The following is a 21,603-nucleotide window of genomic DNA, read 5'->3' as shown; positions in this document are numbered from 1 at the left end:
AATCTCTGCGTCTCTTTCCATCTTTCATTTCACCCGTTTCATTTCCTCATCGATTCAGTTTCTGTTCGTTGCCAGATCTGCCTCCACGCCTCTCCTATCGCCTTTCAGCATCAGCCTTTTGTCTTTTACTCAAGCTCCGTTTCTGTCTCGCACTCCGTCTCCAGACGCTGAGGTCCACTATATAAACATGACGGCTCTGACCAAAGGCCACCTCCTCTCCTCCTTCTGGGTGGTCGATAGGAGACACTTCTACATCGGCAGCGCCAGCATGGACTGGAGATCACTGGCCACAGTATCCACAATCCACCACACGTCACAGCACACACACAGAAACACACACACATACGCTTCACTATTATCATGACCACAGGGTAATTCATTTGGCAAATATAGGCAGACTTGATATGCGTATCACCAGGGGTACCATATAAGCCCTTAACTTGGAAAATTTACTGAAAATAGATGTGCAGAGGAACCCCAAAGTTTGCAGTTTCCAGACATAATATCGATATATTTTCTGGCACACTCTACTACACACACTTGCGTATTAGTATAAGTTATGAACCCCGATCTAAACACAGTGGTACAGACAGTATTTGTACACAATTTACATCCTCGTCCTCTGCTTTAGAAAGTCATAGACGAGGGGCATTCAAGGTGGGACGGCAGCCAAAAATAGAGAGTGGCCATTCTTTCATCTGTTTCTTCAAAGCTGAGCTTCTCGCACAGTTCATTAAAGTGCGCACCCCCTGTGTGAGGCAGCTTCATCTATCTTTAGAAACCCTTAGAGATTTGTTTTTATGCATCCTGACATTAACTCCTGAAAAAAAAATCAACTTATCAATTTAAATAATAATTCAAATCCACAATCCAGTTTTAGCTGTTGGCCTCATATCTTTATTGTTTTTTTCTCGGTCAAATTACAGACTGTATTTTTAGAGCATGCGGGTATGTTTTCAGTTGCACTCAATAAGAATGTTTGAAGTTAGATCTGAGCCGTATTGAGGATTACAGCTCGTGTGGCCCTGGACACTGCAGGGGGAGAATGATTGTGTGGACTGACAGAGAGAAAGGCAATTTAGAAGCTGAGGACCTGAATTTTAGAAGTGCCTCTTTGAAATGAAAATGCAGCGAGAGAGCAAAGGAAAAGAAATTGGGAACAGAGAGGAGACCAACTGCAGTGTATTCCTCTTCTTCTCCTCTGACTGTAATTGGATGAGACTTGTGGACAACATGGGGAAGGAAGTGATGTTAAGATTACTGGTGGGGATGACAAGCAGCTTTTTTTTTTTGTTTTTCAATGAAAATCTTCAGAGCGTTGATAATTCACGATTTGAGATTCAGTGTGTTTATTGTCACAGTAAAGAAACATGTTGTCACTTATGCAGTGAAATTCTTCCTTTGCTGTCCACAGAATGCCAACAGTGTAATAAAGAAATATATACATCCGAAATATACAATATAAAAAGTAAAGCACTTTCAAAGTAATAACGTTTAGGATGACCACAAAATTACTGATGTAAAGCGCTGGCTTCCAGCTTGCTTCGGGTGATCTCACAGACATTGTGTTTGTCCTCCAGAGGAAGGAGCTGGGTGTGCTGGTGTACAACTGCAGCTGTCTGGCTCTGGACCTCCACAGAGTATTCAGCCTCTACTGGGGGCTCCAGTATAAAGACTTCATCCCCTCCTTCTGGTCCAAGCGCCTCTTTGCCCTCTTCAACAAGGATTCACCGCTGGACCTCACTATCAACAGCTCAAAGGCTCAGGCCTACATCTCTGTAAGTGACACAGTTTCGTGTACTCTTGTTAAGCTGACAGTGATCTCATAAAACATGACCCATATGTTAGTTTGTTGTATATGCAACCAAAGTGTTTGTGGTCTAAAGTTTTACTCACCAGGCTCTAGTACGCATAATCAACTAGATAGCAGCCTTCAGCTTCCCTTGATTACTTACACTGAAATGGATTTTAGATTTAATTGGTGTCTTTCATGATCAGTTTAATGTGAATGTTACATTACAGTCCAAGGTGAGCTTCAGTGTTTGGTTTCGATTTACCTCAAGTCTATAATTTAGCAACTAACAGACCGTTCTCAAAGCACTTATCTTAATCAAGAGTAGCACAGGCGTAATAAATAACATTATAACCTCAGAGCTTTAGTATTGTGCATGATGGCCAACCATGACGTCGACCTGGGACAGCTAATTAATCTGAGTTCATTCCTCATCATTAATGAAATATTGCCTCACCTGTGCGTTATCTGTTAACACAAATTAAACTGTCTGTGGTTACAAATGTGCATGAGCGCACTGGCAAATTCACTATTCGCTATATAATAGACATTCAGTAGTTTACTCTGTGGCTGCAGGAAATGGAGTATCATCATTTTGCCTCTTTGGAAGCCTAGTGGCTTGAATTTACATCTTTGCATTCCTAAAATTGCATCATGGGATTGTGAGCATAAAGTACATTTTTGTTCTATTGTGTGAGTGGTTCAGGTCACTATATGGAGCATAAATGTCATGCTCAGATTTAGAAAATGCTCTTTTCGGACAAATACTGTATTCCCTTGCTCCTCAGATGGTCCCATTTCCCGAGTTGGGAAGCTGGTCTACCAACAATATGTGACTTTGATCATTTTTTATTACCCAACGACTCCATGTTTACATTCAACCACCAGCGTCATACAATGACAACTCCGCAACCTGTGTCCACACCTTTGTCCAAGTGGATTTGAGAAGGCCTTCAGGTGACTTTTCCCAATCGACTGAAATACGATTTCTCCAATAATTCTGGCAGCACCTGAACACTGAAATAAAACAGATATCTAGGGTTGTGTAGCAGGACCATTGTTAATACTATCAGTTCCATCTGTGCTTTTCCTGCTATGACAAATCAAATATACAACAGAATTTCAATATCAAATATTCAAGTTTTATAACATGGTAGATTTTTAAATAGGGAGGGAGGGAGTGCGTGAAATTGTGCACTGCTGACTCAAGTGTGTCAACCAGCTCCACTGGAGGTGACAGCTTGGCGGGAGAGTAAATTTTTCATACAGTGTCTCTGCAGGACACTGTGTCTTTCAGTGCTGTCATCTCCCTGGACATGAGTGATGGTGATGTCTCCTTACCTGCAGCAGAAAACTTTTGATTTAGCTCAGGCTCTCCGTCTCCAGAAGATTAACATCAGCACAAAAAGCACATGCAAAAGCACGCACTCATACTTAAACATTCAAAGGTTCCTGTCAGCAGGGAGTTGGAACTTAAAGCTAATGGTCATCTAGGGTGACAATTATGATTATAAGAGCTCAGTTTGTTGTCGTGATGATAACAATGCTAACGATAATGACACTGATTAGTCTCTGCTGTTTTCCCTCCTCTGATGACAGACCTCCCCAGATGTTTTCATCCCCAAAGAGCGCAGCAATGATCTCGAAGCCATTTCCAGAGTCATCCAGGAGGCACGCCACTTCATATACATCTCCATCATCGACTACCTGCCCCTCCTGAGCAGGGACGCTCACAGGTTAGAAATGCTGTCGGAGCCGTTTTCTTTGAATATGAGTTGACAGGTGTTTATCATCAAAACCTTTGGATGACTTGAACTTGTGCTTAAACTCCTTGCATGACTGGCTGCGTGCCCACATTTTTGAGTGTGCGTTTGTGTCCGTGCCAAGGTACTGGTCTCGTATCGACGGCCTTATCCGGGAGGCTCTGATCCTGAGGAAGGTCCGAGTTCGACTGCTGATAAGTTGCTGGGAAAAGAGTGAGCCACTTAGTTTCAACTTCCTCTGGTCCCTGAGGAGTCTGTGCATGGAGCAGGCCAACTGCTCACTGGAAGCTGTAAGTACGAGGCCACTATGTACTATTTTAAACTCTACAGACACACTTTGTCAGTGCTCACTGCGCCATTCTCTGCGTGTGTGTGTGTGTGTAGAAGTTCTTCAGCCCCAGAGTGCAGAGGGATGGCACTCTCCAGGGAATAAACTACAACCGGTTTATGGTGACAGACAGCGCCATCTATTTAGGTGAGCTCATCGACCGCACTTTATGACTGTGCCTTATATGCTTCTGCTCACTTCCTGCGGATCTCATTTTCAGTTGGCATGAATGTAAAGTTCCGCATTTTTCGGAAGTATGGCAACTTCTTCAAGAGTGTCTAATGAGGAGATCAATACCACTCTTGGGTGCATTAAGAAGGAGCAAGAGTCGTGAGGAGATTTGCATATTTTAGGATGAAGACTGGAAGTCAGGGGAGACGACTAGTCCTGGCTCTCTCTAAAGGTCAAAAATACTACCAGCACCTCAAAAGTGTGAGGACCCGTATTAGAGAAAGTCAGATTTATGTCTTTTATGAAGCAGGTTGGGTGAATAGAGGTGCTGCAACAACAAACGTTAAAGTTCACATGAAGTCTAAATATATGTTCATGTATATTTATCACTTAAGTCTTTCTCCATATTTCATCCATACACCAGCATCAGGCCAGACAATGAAGCAGTTTTGTTGGTATTCTTAGCAGTATCGTGGCGTTTTTGTGTAAACATGTTGATGACTCACTCTGTAATCCCGGGCATATACAAATTCTTCATCTAATAAATAATTTTCATGATGCTGTTATGGATATAAAAAAAATAACTGGAGTATTGTACAAAACACAACTTTATAACTTGTTCAAAGACATAGCCTTTTAACTTGATTTTTCACTGATGTGGCTGAAAGTGGGTCATATTTTAGGGAGAAAATATTTTCTGATTTTCCCTCTAATGTCCCCCAGCTTTTCTGCCTCAAATCTGGTCAGACAGTGTTACTTGTTGCTGCAAACCTGCATAAGTCCGGACTGGGGCTGTACGCAGCCTCAATATCCGCAACGTGTTTGCAGCTGTTTGTTTGTTCTTAAATAAAACATTTAAACAAACAGCACTCCACTAGCATTAAAATGAGCATAATGTTCAATTTTGACTAATTAAAGCTACTCCAGGTATGGTTCTGCTGGCCGCTAGAGACAAAAGATGATTCTGACCTGGATAAGTCAGAATCCAACCCGTTGACAGCCATGAAGAATAACTATATGAATTATTCAGAAATAGCCAATCATCTCCCTAATGGACTTCTTTGCTTATGTAGACCATCCAGAGGGATCAGTATAAAGACACTGCTGCAGACACCTGCTCTTCACCAAGAAATAGTTAACGATACTTAACTCCTATAACACCGCAGATTGCTGTGTTTACATTACTGTAACAAACAGCTTGTAGAATTGGTGCACTTTAAAGTGCTGATCGTTATATTATTGAAGTTTGAAAAGAGACAGGCTGGCTGTGTCTAATCACCCCCTGGCTCCTCTTGTATTAATACACAGACATGAAAGTAGTATCGATCTTCTCATTATCTTCTCATCATATAACTCAGAAAGAAGGCAAAGTATTTCTAAAGATTGATCTTTCCTGGAAGTTGAAAAAACTTTACAGAGCGTTCAGTGCATTTATTCACGGTTACTTTTTTCACACTAAAAGATATGTTTTACGTAAAACTGTGGTTGTTTACTTGTTCCTTCCTCGGTGTCCTGACAGGTAACCTTGACTGGGTGGGGAATGAGTTCACCTTTAATGCAGGAGCCGGCCTGGTGATCAGTCAGCCAGAGGGCGTCGAGGACAGGAACTCTACGGTGGTGGACCAGCTACGGGCATCCTTCGAGAGGGACTGGTTTTCACGTTACACCCGCTCTCTGCAGGCCAATAAGATCCCTGTCTGCAACAAGCACCAGAACAAAAGGCTGGTGTCAGCGAAATCTAGCCACATAGACAATGGACCGGTGCCCATCAGAACAGGCCAGCACGATAACGGACCCGCACCGATGAGAAACAGTCACAGAGACGATGGACAGACGCCACTTAAATCAAGACACCATGACGACAGACTAACCAAAACAAGTCGCCATGGCATGGCCAACGGACTGGTGCCAGTTATAGACAGTTATCAGGACAGGGGACGAGTCAAAACGAGTCACCTAGACAACAGACAGGTACAAATCAAAGACAATCACCACGACAATCCCATGGATCCACGCAGTCAGTCAGCTGAGAGCAGCGGCAGTCGAGAGATCTCCAACGGGGCTCTGTGACCACAAAGTGTGATGGGTTCCTTTTAACTGTTTAATGTTTGGAGAACTGCTCTCTCAGACTTAACACACTGGGACTTTGTAGCATTTTATTATCATTGTTTTGAAGAAAACTTGATGAAGAACCGGTTTGTAGGACTTGATAATGTGCATGGAAGAACTCAGGAAGGAAAGCCAAGGCTCGTCTGCAGCCTGGCACTTTTGATGGATTTTTTTTAAAGAATGAAACCAAAACGTTTTGGTTTAGCAGAAACTCTGATTAACACACTGTAATAACTTATCTTGCTACTTATTTACTCTTTTTTCTCGCCTCATGGGGGTCTCTTAAGCAAAGGAAACAGATGATCTTGTATTGATTGCCTACTTATTGTCCGTCACCGAAGCAGTTTGAGGCAGTCATCCCTTTAAACGCGGGAATCACCCCTGCACGCCTATGCAGAGATGGGAGGCGGTGCAGCACATGTAGCCACACTAGCTACATCTAGCAGCCTTACATGTGGATCCTCTTAACGCCTCTGTACTCAGATTGGTAGCAGATATGTTGGCCTCATGGAAATAGTTTTGTGCATCTCCAGCAATATTCTAAGTTACTGTTCATTCAAATACTTCATTAAAACTGCAAACTTACCTTATCTTCATCCTACCCGAAATTGTCGCTTTAATGAGCTCAAGCCTGTAATGGCAGTTCATGACAACGTTTCATTTTTAAGAGTGAAACCACTGTCTTTTTTTAAGGAGACCTCGGGATGAAGCATAACCAAAGGTAAAATTTTATAAAATTAACCTAAGAAACATAAAGTTTCAACATAGAGAAATGTAAAATGGACACATAGCCGTGGTTTGTAGAAACTTATGTGACTATATTAACATGGCAGCCATTTTCCTCTAATTTCACGTTCATGGTGGGAAAATGTCATATTGTTGCATTCCAGATTGCAGGTCATAGAAATCTGTCAAATTATTGTAATTTCACTGCTTCCTGATCAATCAGCGACTAAAATAACAATGGACTGTGAAAAATCCAGAGAGACAACAGGCCATATTTCAAGGTTAAACAACAAATTTGTAATAGAAATGACTCCATAACTCTTTGTAAGTGCTGCCCCACAGTTGATGAACTGGGGCTCTAAAGGGATTGATCAAATCACGTCCACCATGTTTTTATCTCAATACCACAAGCACTTATTGGCATATGGAGAGCAGGAACACGACGAGTCGTATATCTCTCCGCAGCACTGTAGTGTTTATCATTTTACTTTATGGAGGTCATAATGGAATTAGATGATGCACGTATTCTGGTGTTTATTACATGACACCAAATGTAGTACGGCCTGGAATTTTCTGCTACAGCTTCCGTTAGTTTAAGTCATAGGCAGGTATCTTTCCCGGGGAGAACAGAGATTATTGATCTGAAAAGGGGTCCTTATTGATAATCATTCCAGTTCCCATCCACAAATCCTAGGAAGGAAAGGAACCGAAGGGTTATGTATGGTGTTCTTCCCACTGCAGTGTTGTGACTTATTGAACAAATACTAAAGGAGCAGTTAGAAGAAGGGGCCAGAGGGTCTCTGCTGTCGGCCAAATCAATACAATGAATTTTTAACAACTTGACAGTCGGCAGTTGCTGCAGTTTAACCTCAAGGACATGGTGGTCTGTAACGTCACGCCTGTGACTGAATATATATTACATTTACCATGCAGAGGGAGAGCTAAAAATACAATCTTGTTAGTACAGAGCAAGTAATTTACCCTGGAGAGAAAGCTTGTAGCGACTTTAATTTGCGTTTTGAATGACTGCATGTCAGTTTAGGACATTTACACAGTCTTTGGTGTGAGTCCAACTTTTTGTAACTATGCTTGTGGGAATAATATGTAGAGATATTTTAAACTTCCAAATCTGTTAATCAAGGATAAAGGAAAGCATGACTAGAGAGATCCGAATGGTGATGCCTATATAAAAAGTATGCAGGGTGGTCGTGGTTTAATGTGAAACGGCACACATGTGATCAGTGTTTTGTGTGCGCAGAAAGTGAATACTTTAATTGGAGGCTCAATGCACAGAAGGTTTGGTTGTTAATATAAATTATTACAAGCAGGTGTAATCATTTACAACCACTGACACTGGTGTAAAATCAAACTCAGTCAGTCAAAAACAAACCGCTTGACAACTGCAGTCTGGTCATGATGGGTGACTTCTGCCATCTAGAGGATGTCACGAGAAAGAAACTTTCTTACGTGAAAGAAACTTTGTTCTCACTTCTCATGAACCTTTAAAATCAGCCAGTAACAATTTATAATAACCATTATTAATTAATGATGAATTCATAGTTAATTAAACTTGTTAAGTCAATAGTTATTTCACTGTTGACACACAATGAAATGCTTTATAAACCATTGATTACTATGGATCTTGATGAAAAAAATCAGTCGTATGTAGGACGTTGTTACCTTTGAGTGAGTACAATTTAATGCAGATTTGAAGATCCTGAGAGCTTGAATTATGATTAAGTATGGGCAGTTTAAAATTTTAAATGAGACAGGGCTACTGAGTTTGATATTGGATAGGATGGACTGTTGGGCCTAGGCAGAGGTATGCACTCTACTGAGCGCCATTCAAGCTAACCAGGTGCAACTACATAACAGAAATGCATAGTGAATGGTTTATACAGCATTTCACTGTTTGTAAACAGTGAAATAACTTAACTAAAGTTGAATTCATGTTTCATAAATGTGTAATTTATTAGTAACGGTTATCATAAAGTGTTACCAATCAGCCTCAATCAAGAACACATGTTGGCTCATAACTACTGTTTAAAACAATCCTAAAAAATGTTTTTATTAAAGGCAGCGACATGGGAATTTAAGTTGGAACTGGAATCACGGTGACAACTATTACTGATGATCTGAGGTGATCAGAAGATGATTCATTCATTAAAAACAACACATATTGTACACATAGTATAGTAAAGGAAGCTATTTTATAAGGCATTAAAGTATGAAATGAGAAAAATGTCATAATAATAACAATTCTATGTTTGATTCTAATATGCACTAAACCGAAAAACCTACTTTCCTTTGCTGCTTTACGTGTACCCTAAAACTATTCTCTCTCTTATAAACTGAGACATAACTCTAATATGACATTAGCACTTGTATGAATGTAAACACAATCATCTGTTTCATGTGTTTCTTCGATACAGAGTGAATAGAACCTAAAGAGCATTTTCTCAATAATAATGTCCACTATGTGTCCACTGTGTACAGCTCGTTTTTTGGAGTCACATTTATGATTTCTATGCTGCTGCTATCTATGATTGTTCACGGGGTGGGGGCAGGGATGCTGCTAATGTGCCCCGTACCCAGGTCTTTGTGTACCTTCTTGTGTATTTGTTTTTAAACTATTTTGATAACCAGAGACAGTGATTATTTTCCAGCTAACGGGGACTAGAACTACTACTTTAATGAGATATTTTCAATGGGGACTATATAGCTATGGAGCACAGATACACGGTACACAGATGCCAACGGTCTTTAATCTGCTACATGCAAAAACAGGGATGTTTCTGTATCACTGGTTGTGCACTGACCATCTGCCCATCCCTTCAGTAAGATGAAAGAAAATTGAGAACATTTTCAGTACTCCATGAAATGTAATGTTCTAAATGTTCTAGATGGGTTTGCTGCGAACAGACCGAAGCATTATTACTGACTGGTTTATTTTAAATGCTCACTGTCCAAGCTTTTGAATGTCGCCTACCTTTATTCTGTTGAATTATTCCGGCATGCCTGCTGCTTGCATGCCCTTGCCTTTATGAACTGCGCACAGTAGCTATGAGCCTTTCTAGAACTAAAGATACTAATGAAATCTTATATACCTTTAAAAAAAACAATACAGAAGGAATGTATATTTATTGAATAACTTGTTAATGCACACCACTGAATTGTCTGATTGCTAAGTTTTTACTCTTAGTAATAAAAACTCTTAGCTTTTTGTGTCTGTGTGTGGGTGTTTTGTGTGTGTATGAGTTAAGTATAAGTTACTTGTGTTTCCTGAACACAAATGCTATTAATCAAAGCAAGGCAGCTCACCTCAGAAGTTAACCCTTAGATCGACACTGCACTGTGAGCCCTATATGTAGGTCAGTATAGATGGACAGGCCGCTGATTACACAGAAGGTTGCAGCAGGAACATTTTGGAAAAAATTATTTTGTCACTTGATTCAGGATGAAGCGGAATTGAAACTCAACAGCCTCCTTCACATACAGTTCATTACATACATACAGTGGAATACAGACATACATTTTTTAGTCCACACGACATTTCTGCAGCGTCACTGCAAAACAGCGTTGCAGTCTTCTCTTAGACAACAAATAGATGGGGACTTGTTTTAAAATGTTAAATGACAACCGAAAAAAATTGGTTCTATACAGCATTTCAGAGTCTTCGTAAAGCCTGGGATTCTTGAATTGATTTGAAAAGACATTATTTACCATTTTTAACACCGAAATCTTCCCTGTAGCTGCTAAGATTAAAAGTGTTAGCATGCACCCCGTCTGAAGAGGGTGCACAAACTTGACAGAGCATCAAGAATGTAAATGTCCATTCCAATCATGTTTGAGATCTCATGGCTGCTAGAGACTTGGATTACGCCACCAAACTGCATGAAGCCACTTTATCTTTTATTTATGTATTTATTTTTTGGTTGTCATCTTTACATTTCAGTCCCTCTCTGCTTCCTATGTTTAGGAGAATGCCGTGACCCTGACTTGCTGTGGAGCTCTTTCTGCTTTTTTCACCCATCTTTCAATCAGCATGGGGGTGGGTCATGAACTGTTCCTTCAACATGTTCCGGCACGATGTGGCTAGTCCTCGTCAGCGAATGAGAGACACAGAGAAAGAATCCGTGTCTTCTAGAAAGAGGTATTCCTGTTTTCATAAAGTTTTTAAAGACAGAGTTTGTAAAGTTTGGGAGGAAAAAAGAGTCAGTTGATCAAAGGGTTGCATCAGCGTCTACCTCTGTTGATAGACTGACAAACATCAGGTGCAGGGCCAACAAATGTAGAGAATGTAAAGAAGTACAAATCATATTATTGACACAAAAGGTGCATTACAAGTTACAAAAATGCAGAAAAGAGAGTCTGTAACACTTTTTTTTTTTTTTTTTTTTTTTGGTGTAGAGGACACAACCTCCCAGGCCTCGTTTTGAAATCCTCTTCCTTATTTTCGAGGTAACTAGGTTGCCAGGTATGACTAACCTATAAGTATACGACCTTTTTTTGTTTCCTCGTGATAAAGAGTTGATTACAACATTATTTTATTGCTAAAACAAAGCTGTTAATATCGACATACATTTCGTTTTTAATTAAATGGCGTTTTCGGCTTCCGTAACTCTAGCCTACCTGCGGGGCTCGAGCCAGCCAGAGAACGGACGGACTGACGTAAAGGTTACCTTAGCAACCAATTAGGCGTCACCGCTCCCAACTGCAGATTCATGAGTGCGCTCTTCTTCTCGGAGACCGTCCCGTCCCGTCAGGAGAGGAGAACCAGCACCGTGAAGCGATATGGGGACTAATTTATGACGGACCATAAACCGGATGTCTTTCTTCCATCTGTTCGGGTTGGTGTAGCGGAGCTGGACGCGCCGACCTGGGGAACATCGCTGTGCTGGTGCCGTTGTTGTTAACGTTACCCAGCATCGGCCAACATGGCTGAGGATGACTGTGAATGGGTCGTGGAGAGCATCGTTGGCTACTTGGGAAGTCCTGAATGGGTCATTCCTGTCACGGACTTTATGGAAAACAAATGCACAGGTAAAACAGAATAAATAAAAAAATCCAGGTTATGTACCAGTCATGGACGTCTGGACATAGAGTAAAGCCTATTTGAGGCTGTGCGTCGATAGCGCAGAGGCTAAGCTAACGCTAACTTGCGACTGCTATGTTTTTGTTGACGTGTTTTCATGACGTGTGATTTTAGATATACCTTTACCGCATGGTAAACTTGCACTCTACTTGATACACGTTCTTGATGGGAGTCAAGCAGTATTTCAGAGCATGTACCTGTACAGTAACCCACCAAACACATAGGTAGGTAGATGATACAACAGTAAGGTCAAAATAGCTAGCTTAAGTTGAAACTTGAGCTACCAGAGAGGACATGTATGTTAACTTTTTGTGCATAGCTATGAGATGATAGTTCAGGTGCTGTTTTATAAAATATCTACTCTTGGCAAAGTGTATATGTTGAATTAGCATAATAACATTTATGTAATCTGACCCATTTTTTTTAAGTTTTTGATGACGAAGATGAGAATAAGTTATCATACACAGAAATCCATCTGCAGTATAAGAAATTGGTGAGTACAGTCTTTGGTCCAGATGTGTCATATGGATCAACTTTTTATTTTTATTTTCATGAATTGCCTTGTCAACATTACTCGTTTTTTGTTTTATTATATTGCTGACTCATCGAACTGGACTGATGTAAGCCGCTTTGCTGCTTTTGTTAGGTGGAGAAGCTGTTAGATAATTACATGCAGGAGGTTGGCATCAATGAGCAGCAGTTTCTGGATGCATGCACATCTCCCATTGCCAAGTCCAAAACACTGCAGGTATGTTAAGCTCCCTGTTTGCACAACCACTCTCAGCCTGCCAGTTAACCTGAATGGAGAATCAAGGATGGGATTTGTTTACATAACCCCATTTATGCTGCTTTACACATGGTGCCAAACATGGCTTGTCTCTGTCTCCTCTTTCAAGGCAGATGTGTGTGGGATTTTTTTTCTCATGACTCAGCAAAATGAGGATCCAGTTTGTGATATAATCTACAACCACATTTCAGTTTTCATCCTAAACTATGCATGCCTTACCCAGGCTGTAGCGTTTGCGTTATTTATACCTTGAGGCCTCCCTGCAACATATCTCTCAACACGGAAAACTATGACTAATTATGATTGATGTTCACTCACAATGCAAGAGAGCATCATAAGCAAATTAACTTTACATTGGCACCGATCAAAAGGTGCGTTGTTGCTGTGCCAGACTGGCAGAGATGCTGAGCTGGATTTCATTGCAATCCTTAAGAGATTTGGATCTCATTAATCACCCCTGAGATAAATTGTTAATGTCCGCACAGCAGGTCAAATTATCCTAAAACAAAGATTAACTGTAGAGGAAGTTGTACTTCATGGTAAGTGAAGTGAAGTGAAGGTGTGGTCATCTGTTTATGTTTATCCATGCTGAATCTTACGCAGAGGCCCCGTATTCCTAAGCTTGTGCGGTTGCATGTCAGTCGTTTTTGGGTTCGAATAGTTTATGAGAGATTGCTGCCTCACTTTTGTGTCTAAGATAGCCTTTGTTTAAAGCATGTTTAAGAATACGTCTGCACTAATGCGGAATGATAATAGAAAGAAATAGAATGTACTGTAGGTGGACTTCAGGCAGAAACAGAAGGGGATAAAAGAATCTAACAAAAGGGCAACGGAGAGGAAGCGACTGAATTGCTGTTGACCCGGTTGACTTTACTAAGCACACTGATCGTGTAATTAAGGTTGGTCAGAAAGATTTGCCCAGCATTAGCCTAGATGTGGGACAGACCTCTGACAACAGACAGGAAGCTAAAGGGAAAGATTACCCCTAAGTACCACTCTGTTTGCAAACATAGCGTAACTTCTAGTCCAAACTTGAGATGAGATACCTACCATGCTGGAAGTACTGTACATCCTGTCCTGATCTATACAGGGACAACATGGCATGTGTACCCCAATGTGAACATTGACTATTTACTCTTTATTTTATATAGTCAATAAACATTTATAAAAATAAAATGATGAAAAGCTTTATTTACACAGCACTTTTCAAAAGCAAGTTAAAGAGCACTTTAGGTTTCCAAACTCGTCAGTTACTGACACATTGGGATGATGGGTCCGGTCGACTGTGATCCTGAAGCAGGCATATTTGACAAGTTGGGAATTCTCTACAGTCTACAGATTAGTTAACAGTTAACATTATCTTGTGGATACTCTGATTTTTCATGGTCTCATATGTAGCTGTTGTTTGTTCTTCAGTCGGTGTTCATGCCAGTTCTGGCTACAGATGATTTCCAGATATTTCGCTCACTGATGGTCCAGAAGAACATGGAGCTGCAGCTTCAAGCCCTTAGGGTCATTAAAGAAAGGAACGGTAAGCTCAGTTAACACACATATGTATGCCAAAACACACATGCACAAAATGGAAAACATTAATGGTATAGCTGCAAATGTCGGAACGTGACTGTGTGTGTGGGGTGTGTAGGGGTCCTCCCAGAGTGTCTGACTGATGGTGTGGACGTGATGACAGAGTTGCAGCAGCAAGAGATGAAAATCCTGCAGGAGGTTCTCAAGTAAGTCACCTGTTGTCTCTCTGTCCTACCATCTGTCTCACTCCACTTCTTTTGTTGATTTTACGTATTTATGCGGAAAAGTCAAGATTAAATAACTTTGACATGGAAGTTTTCTTTAAAACATCTTACAGTAGGCTGTATGTGCAAAGGTTTCATCTCCTGCCCCTGCTCTCTAATGGGATTTCAATAGTTGCAGTCAGGCCAAATAGAACACACTGAGTGTAATGGGACAGCAGTTAAGCTCATTAGGGTCCAGCTAATTTAGGTTGGATGGATTGACACTAAACAAGCCACCAAGAAAAATAGTATATCTATCCCCTTTGTCTTATCAGGCTACCATGGCTTCTTATCAGTGCTGCATTGTCCTGCATCCGCTCACCTCCAGATGCACTGTCAGTGCAATGCTTTCCTGCAGCTGACATCCCTACATGAACCTGAATACACAAAGGAATTGTTTTCTTTAGTCCCTCATTGCAATGATGCTACACTTTAAAAGTTTTAAGTCAACGTCATGTTGCAAACAACCCAATCACCAGAATAAAGGTTGGCAATGTACATTTGTGCAAACCAGGGATATGTTGAAGCTTTACAGTTCTTTATGATCCCTGTTCATTTATAATTATATGTCCCAATGTCTTGTTAAAAATAAAAATTGCTAGCAAAATCATCTAGTCTCATCAGAAGTATCCAGTTTAGTTGCCAATGACACAGGTACAAATTGTCTTAATGTCTAGTGTGAAAAGAATGTTTTTCTTGCTGCCAATGGTCCCCATATCTGGTTTTGTTGTCATTGATGTCTCATCAAAAATATCTAGTGGCCCCTTTGTCTCACTTTATTCAGGCTTTTGATGCCCACTGCACCATTGGAGAAATACAAAATAACAGTTTTCAGCGTGATTGAGATATCAATAGCACAGGAGAAGATTCAGTCGGCCGTTTTGGGTGCTATAAAATCTTTTGAAGGATTTCTGACGCGACAGAATGACTCATCAAAATGCTGAAATGCAGCTATACTGTCATTCAAACAGTACTGTTGTAGTTTACTTTTTCCATAATCTCTCTGTGTCTGTTTGTGTACTGGTAAGTATATACTCAATATAACTAAACATACACTGGTAAATGCTTTGGGGAAGTGTCATCTAAGGCCATTGAAGTTGTTAAATAAATCAAATTAAAGGATCTGTGTGTGGTTCCCAGGGGATCCCTGTGAACAAGTGGGGCATAGTGTGGCTATCATGTGGAAATCCCTGACGTCGGTGTCTTATTCTAGTTTCTAGTCCGTTTGTGCCATTAGCCAAAGATTGAACGACCAGTAGAACCTGCTTAACTTGGATCAACGTTGCTCTTATCACACCTTGGCACCTTGACATAATCTGAAAAACAATCCAAGAGGGCTTTAGATTGCTCTGTAGCATGAGCACTTCAGACGTGTCAGGCTACGCAAAACAAATGTATTCCCTGGATCAGAGCTAGTATTGAACAGTTGTTGAACCAAACACTTTCTAGATTCTTATTTTCTCGTGTGCCACTTCGTTCACAGAAAGTCAAAGGAGGAGTATGATGAGGAAATGTCCAGGAGGCTGCGATTGGAGGAGGAGGTTGGATCCTCCTCCTCCAGCAGCTGCTCTGATAAGCCCCTGGTACAAAGCAGTGAAGCCCAAAATACCACCCCTGCTTCCAGCCAACAAAGCAACACTGCCAAGGTAAGGCATCATTAGCCCAGTAAGACCTGAGGAGCTGCCAAACTGGAACCCTGTGAGGCTTTTTCTATGAGCCATACCGACAAGAAACCTCTGACATAAAAGATAACAGTTCTTTAAGGCATGGGGAGTTATAAATGTAGCATTCCGTTACCTGTGTTACCTTTTAATTTAACAACTCAGACAAATGATTGGTTGATGATGGTTGTGTTAAGATCTCCTTTTTCCTTAAAGCCCAAGCTCTCCTTCTTAACTTGAAATTGTTTCCAATGTGCTATTTATTCCAATGTAAGGCCAAAGCCAAGGGGAAAGGTGACAGCAGCAGCACTAATGGTCACCACACCCCACTAGTGAATGGCAACACACTGGTAACTGAACAATCCATGCACATTTGAGTTAGTGATGTGATAACACTGCATTTTACTGCACACTCTGAGGATGCATCAAGACCATTTTCAAGTTACCTGCAATATCTAACAGGGTGAAAAGGTTAGGTATCTAAAACAGAATATTGTTCAATAGGGGATGAACAATATTGGCTTCATAATCAAAACCAAGGTATCAGTGCATCCTTAGGGCAGATAGTATGTACAGTAGTAGGTGTGTCATGTAGTGGCTTTGTAGTTTTAAAGCCTGTAAATAAGGTTGCTCATCGTGTAGATAAATAGATTAAAACAACTGGAAAATGCATTTCAGTATGTTTCTCAGTATCCAGAAGTGACTTTGATGCAGTGTTTGACAACTTCAGGTCAACGGCAAATCTGTCAAAAAGCAAGAGGAAAAGACAGCTGCCGCAGAAGCTGGAGATGAGAAGAGTACAGCCAAGAGCAGCTCCACAGCCAAACCCACGCCAGGTAACTCCAACTCTCCTGCTTTTGTCTTATTAACTTCACATCACACATAGTTGCTTCACTGGTTTTCTTTTAATCTTGGAAGAACCCTGAATAAATTCATGTCACGCTTTTCCAGTTACCAAACTGATTTAAATCTGTGTGGGCAGGTTGTGGCAGTAACGGTGTGGAGTCCAGAGTTCTTCCAGCGGTGAGAGCTCCTGTGAAGTCAGCTGAACCCTCCGTCAGCCTCAGTCCTGACAGCAAGGAGCAGAGCAGCAGCCAGAATGCAGCTGAGTCATTGCTGGAGGAGGCACACAGGGAGGCTGGCTTCTCTAAGCCATACACGGTGAGCCTGCTACAGACAGGACATCACCTGTGAGATGCAGTATTATTTGTTTGTTGACCTGTTCCATTAGTGTCATCTACATTGTGAACCTGGCTCTCCCTTTGGAGACAACTAAATTATTTCCGTCGACTAATCCTGATGTGTGTAGCATTTTAAAATAGTTGGAAAAGAGAAAGGTTGCACCTCTTCCTGTTTACACCTCCACTGCTTCCCATCCAGGAGCTGTCAGCGTCTCAGCAGGAGCAGCTCCAGCAGAGGGCAGTGTATCTGCGTCAGCAGCGAGACAAACTGCACGCACTGAAAAAAGAACAGCAGAAAACCAAGCAGGCAACCACACCAGAGGGGACACCCACTACTACTACTACTACTACCACCACTACCACCACCACCACCGCCACAACCCCGGTAACTACATCCTGTTGTATTCACAAAGAGGTTAGAGATCAACCACTTGACTGCTGGAGACACTTTGGCCAGTTAAAGAACATGTCGCTGAATGTGACAGTCAATAGACAGTAATCCAAATTTAAAAAACTGCACCAGGACCGAGTAATTCAGAAATGATATCCCTTCTTTTCATTTTGGTCATAATTTTTTTATCTTTTAACTCCAAAACTTGCATCGTCAATTTCACCAGGTTTTCTTTAACCCTCCTGATTTTGCTTTCTTTCTCTCCTCGTCATCCTTCTGACTTGTTTATTGGATTTTTGTTCTTCATTTCTGTCTGCCTGTATCTGACCTGGTCTGGCCTGTCAGGAGGTGGTGGGACAGTCCCAGAGGAATGGGGCCTGTACCCCTCCTCCTCCTCCTCTTCCTCATCCTACTCCTCCTCCAGCACAACACTCTGCTAACTCCTCCAAACCGAAGGTGATCCATCAGCTGCCTCTGCCTGATGTGAACACGTGTACCTGTTCGTGCCCCGTGTTTTGCAAAGCTTTCGCTGTGTAGCAGTACTCTCTCCCCTTTTGTCTGTCGTTCTCTGTCTTGCGCAGCATCTTCAGTCTCCATTCCTCAAGCACACAACAAGGACTGGCCTGCAGTCTGAGCTTGTTAAAGCCATAACAGTGAAGAGAATGAGGTTTCATTTTATACTGTGGATTGAAATGGCATCCCATGAAAAGTTATTTGTATGCTGTAGAGTTTAGCTAGCATTTTTAATTATCAGTTTCAATGGATGTGTAAAGCTTTATGAATATTTGATACCACTTGGTAGGGTAGACATTTCCTAAAACCAGCTGTTGTTCTTCTTGCTTGAAAGAAGTACTCAGATCTTGTTCTTAGATGAAAGTAGAAATACCACATTGTAAAAATAATCTGTTCCAAGTCAAAGTCATACCTTTACATTTTACTCAAGTGGCAATAGGCAGCTTTTTTGCTTTAACTTATGTTGCTGAAGTAGAAATTGATTGCACAGCGTATTGACAGTTGAAAACTGACACCATCCACGTACAGCTTGTTCTCTAAACTTTGCTTTCGTTATGCTAATTCTGTCTACCAACAGGCTGGTTTTCCCGGAAAATTTAAGGTTAACGTTAAGGTTGAATTATGACAAAAAGTATGCCTGCCCGCTGAAACACATTGGGATTTTCCACGTTTGATTTTTGCTTTTGGAGTGTGGCCAGACTGCTGGCCGTAGTCATGTTGCCAACACTGTCAATTTTAATGCTTGGAAAGAGGCCTGTTATGTTTTTTTCAGACTTTTACTGTCCTTCAGTATTTAATGTCATATCTCGCTTATGTAAAGGGTTTTGAAAGTTAAATAGCCTAAAGTCTGCCGAGCAGGAGCTCCTCTCTGACAGATAACACTGCTAACCGGCAGTGCCTGATAGACCTCGTCAGTAGTCCTGCCTTTAGTTCTGTCTTCTTGACATCACACTACATCTCCATGTCACACATTTGCGTAATTTATGGTTACATTTACAGCACAAGTGAAGCTAACTGAAAAAAAGTACCATATCTGCCTCTGAATTGGAGTTGAGCAGAAGAAGCAGAAAGAACAATAACTACAGAGCAACTACCTCAAAATTTCCACCACTATTAACAACTCCATCTATACATGTGTGCTTTTTACATTTGTGTATTTTAGTGGTTGACCCCACTCCCTCAACATTTGGTCCGCTGGTTTTTAATTGTTATCTCATCTATCCGATCATTAACTCCACTGTTTCGTCTGGTCTCTTCATGCAGGAGATATCTGCAGAGGAGAGGAAGAAGCTGCAGAAGAGAAAACATCTGGCTGACAAGCTGAAAGAGGAAGTGATTAAGAAGTAACCTCCCCTCCCAACAGCAATATTCTCACATATATCTTTTATCTGTTTACTCCAGTAATCACACACAAGGCTTCCTTTACACTGTCGCTGTCAAACAGATAACTCACTTTACGTAACACAGATCAGCGTTTTCCAAAGAAACAGAAACAAGTATGAGGTCTTCCTTCCTCACAGTCCCTTTAATTGCTGTCTGCTGCACAGGAAGAAGGCGTATCTTTCTTGATATTTTGGATGTACTGGTATGTGGAAGCCTCCGATCACAAGAGAGCACTCGAGTATTCTGTGAGACAGTCGCATCTGTGTGACCGAGCAGGTTAAGAAAATGTCAGCTGACAAGCACACAGACCAGTCAGCCCAATGTTACGGAGACTTCCTGATGGCGTTCACCACAATGTGGAGTGTCCAAATGTGTTCACAGCATGTACACTACCTGCAAAAGTCCCACAATGCAGTGCTTCACTATTAATAGATGTGCACATGTTAAATATGCAACACTACACCGGTCAGTAATAGTGCAAATTCATGACTATAAACTATTTTTTCCACTCAGTACGTTACTATGTAGGGGACAGTGACTGATGGGGTGATTTTGGACACATCCCTGAGCTTCTTTGTCTGTAGACAACAGAAAAAAACAGACTCAACTGGCCTGGAGTTGAGGGTTTAATGGTGGGGAGAGACTTGATTGTGAGAGTCCTGTGTTGAGGTGAAGGCACCATTAGCTAGCACAAGCGTACAGTCTTGAGTTCCACTGTCGAGAGAGTTCCCTGAGGGAAGAATCACACAGCTGATAACACTGTAGCAGCTCATCCTATTAGAGCACTGTGGAAGTTGTCAAGATGAACACACCACCATGTGTTTTTAAAGGGGCCAAGAGTAGAGTGTGTCACTTTCTACAAGGAATTCAGTATTTCATGTATGCTGTTTAATAAATCACATTTTATAGAAACAAGCTTGACTCCAGACTTTTTGTGCAGAGCTACAGTCAGTTGGTAGGCAACTGCTGTCTTGAGTTTGAACCCAAATCAAAGGGCTGTGATGTTCTGCAAATGGATTTATTACCACATGTTCTCAGTTATGTAATGCAAGGATTACTGATTATTTCTATGCAAAGTAAATCTCCTTTTTGAGAACCTGAACATGCTCAAAAACAGTGACACTTGGTTGTTGTAATGGTCAAGACAAAATGTCTCAACAATTTGGTCATAAAAGCCTTAAAACCTTTATGATGGCATATGGTGACAGGTTATTGTCATCGCCATTAAAAAGGAATTTGCTGTAGGGTCAGAGGTCCAAGCATCTGAAAATGTCACGTCAGATAACAGTGTGGGCCCCAAGACTTCTACATGCCATTTGAGTCAGTGGCATTGCGCCATCTTCTGGCAGCAGTGAGAAAGCCTTTTGCGACAATCATTTGGATGACCTTTCCAAGGTGTCGTCTACCCTTTACGTGCTTAAGTACTCATGACCTTTACTTTCATGTATGAGTGTTCTCCTGCACCACAAAATGGAAACAAAAAGTGAGAATGACTTGGGTCATGCTGTGTAATAAACATAAAATTCAGATTTGTGTACACCAGGTCAGTGTTCAGTGACCAGGCTCCCAACAGGCACTGGTGTGTGAAGGCTCGCTCACTGCTGCCTGTAGCTGTAAAGTTTAACTGGAACACTACCCTAAGTGACAATATGAAAAAAAAAAAAAAAATTATTGTATCTTAATATTTTTCTGCCACAATTCCAATGATATATTTATTCTTTTAAATATCAAGGGTGATGTTTGAGAGATTTGATTAAATACAACTATCTCATCTCCAAAGGAAAAGTTCAGAATTAGAAATTTTGTAGCTCCAATTGCCAAATTGGTAAATTAAAAACAAAGCTCGATTCACAAGTTAAACGTCAGGGTCACATTTAATTTCAAAACTTATCAAATAAATTCATACAAATGTTAAG

At 41.1% G+C, this 21,603-nt stretch overlaps 2 protein-coding genes across 5 annotated transcripts in view; both read left to right on the top strand.

Annotated features, from left to right (window-relative positions):
* The window catches only part of LOC119033125 (inactive phospholipase D5-like), a 66,810-nt gene extending 56,698 nt beyond the window's left edge, over positions 1-10,112 (top strand). For all 3 annotated transcript variants that reach the window (XM_037122765.1, XM_037122762.1, XM_037122764.1), the window contains exons 5-10: positions 165-292; positions 1,581-1,778; positions 3,392-3,528; positions 3,680-3,845; positions 3,940-4,030; positions 5,574-10,112. In XM_037122765.1, coding sequence (XP_036978660.1) covers positions 165-292; positions 1,581-1,778; positions 3,392-3,528; positions 3,680-3,845; positions 3,940-4,030; positions 5,574-6,124 — 1,271 coding nt within the window. In that variant the 3' untranslated portion in view covers positions 6,125-10,112. The remainder of the gene's footprint in view (positions 1-164; positions 293-1,580; positions 1,779-3,391; positions 3,529-3,679; positions 3,846-3,939; positions 4,031-5,573) is intronic.
* A 1,460-nt stretch (positions 10,113-11,572) lies between these two features.
* cfap36 (cilia and flagella associated protein 36) lies at positions 11,573-20,602 on the top strand. 2 transcript variants are annotated; one of them, XM_037124783.1, is made up of 11 exons: positions 11,573-11,932; positions 12,413-12,477; positions 12,631-12,732; positions 14,188-14,302; positions 14,414-14,501; positions 16,042-16,204; positions 16,950-17,055; positions 17,202-17,380; positions 17,600-17,785; positions 18,137-18,247; positions 19,568-20,602. In XM_037124783.1, the coding sequence occupies exons 1-11, from the start codon at positions 11,827-11,829 to the stop codon at positions 19,649-19,651; spliced, it is 1,305 nt and encodes a 434-aa protein (XP_036980678.1). In that variant the 5' UTR covers positions 11,573-11,826; the 3' UTR covers positions 19,652-20,602. The 2 variants fall into 2 exon arrangements, with proteins under 2 accessions (XP_036980678.1, XP_036980679.1); XM_037124784.1 differs by lacking the exon at positions 18,137-18,247 and having other exon boundaries at positions 11,574-11,932.
* The last annotated feature ends 1,001 nt before the right edge of the window (positions 20,603-21,603 follow it).

Source organism: Acanthopagrus latus, chromosome 15 (assembly GCF_904848185.1).
Source record: "Acanthopagrus latus isolate v.2019 chromosome 15, fAcaLat1.1, whole genome shotgun sequence".
Classification (NCBI taxonomy): Eukaryota; Metazoa; Chordata; class Actinopteri; order Spariformes; family Sparidae; genus Acanthopagrus; species Acanthopagrus latus.
Note: the sequence above shows the minus strand (reverse complement) of the source record. Positions and strands in the feature narration are given on the sequence as shown.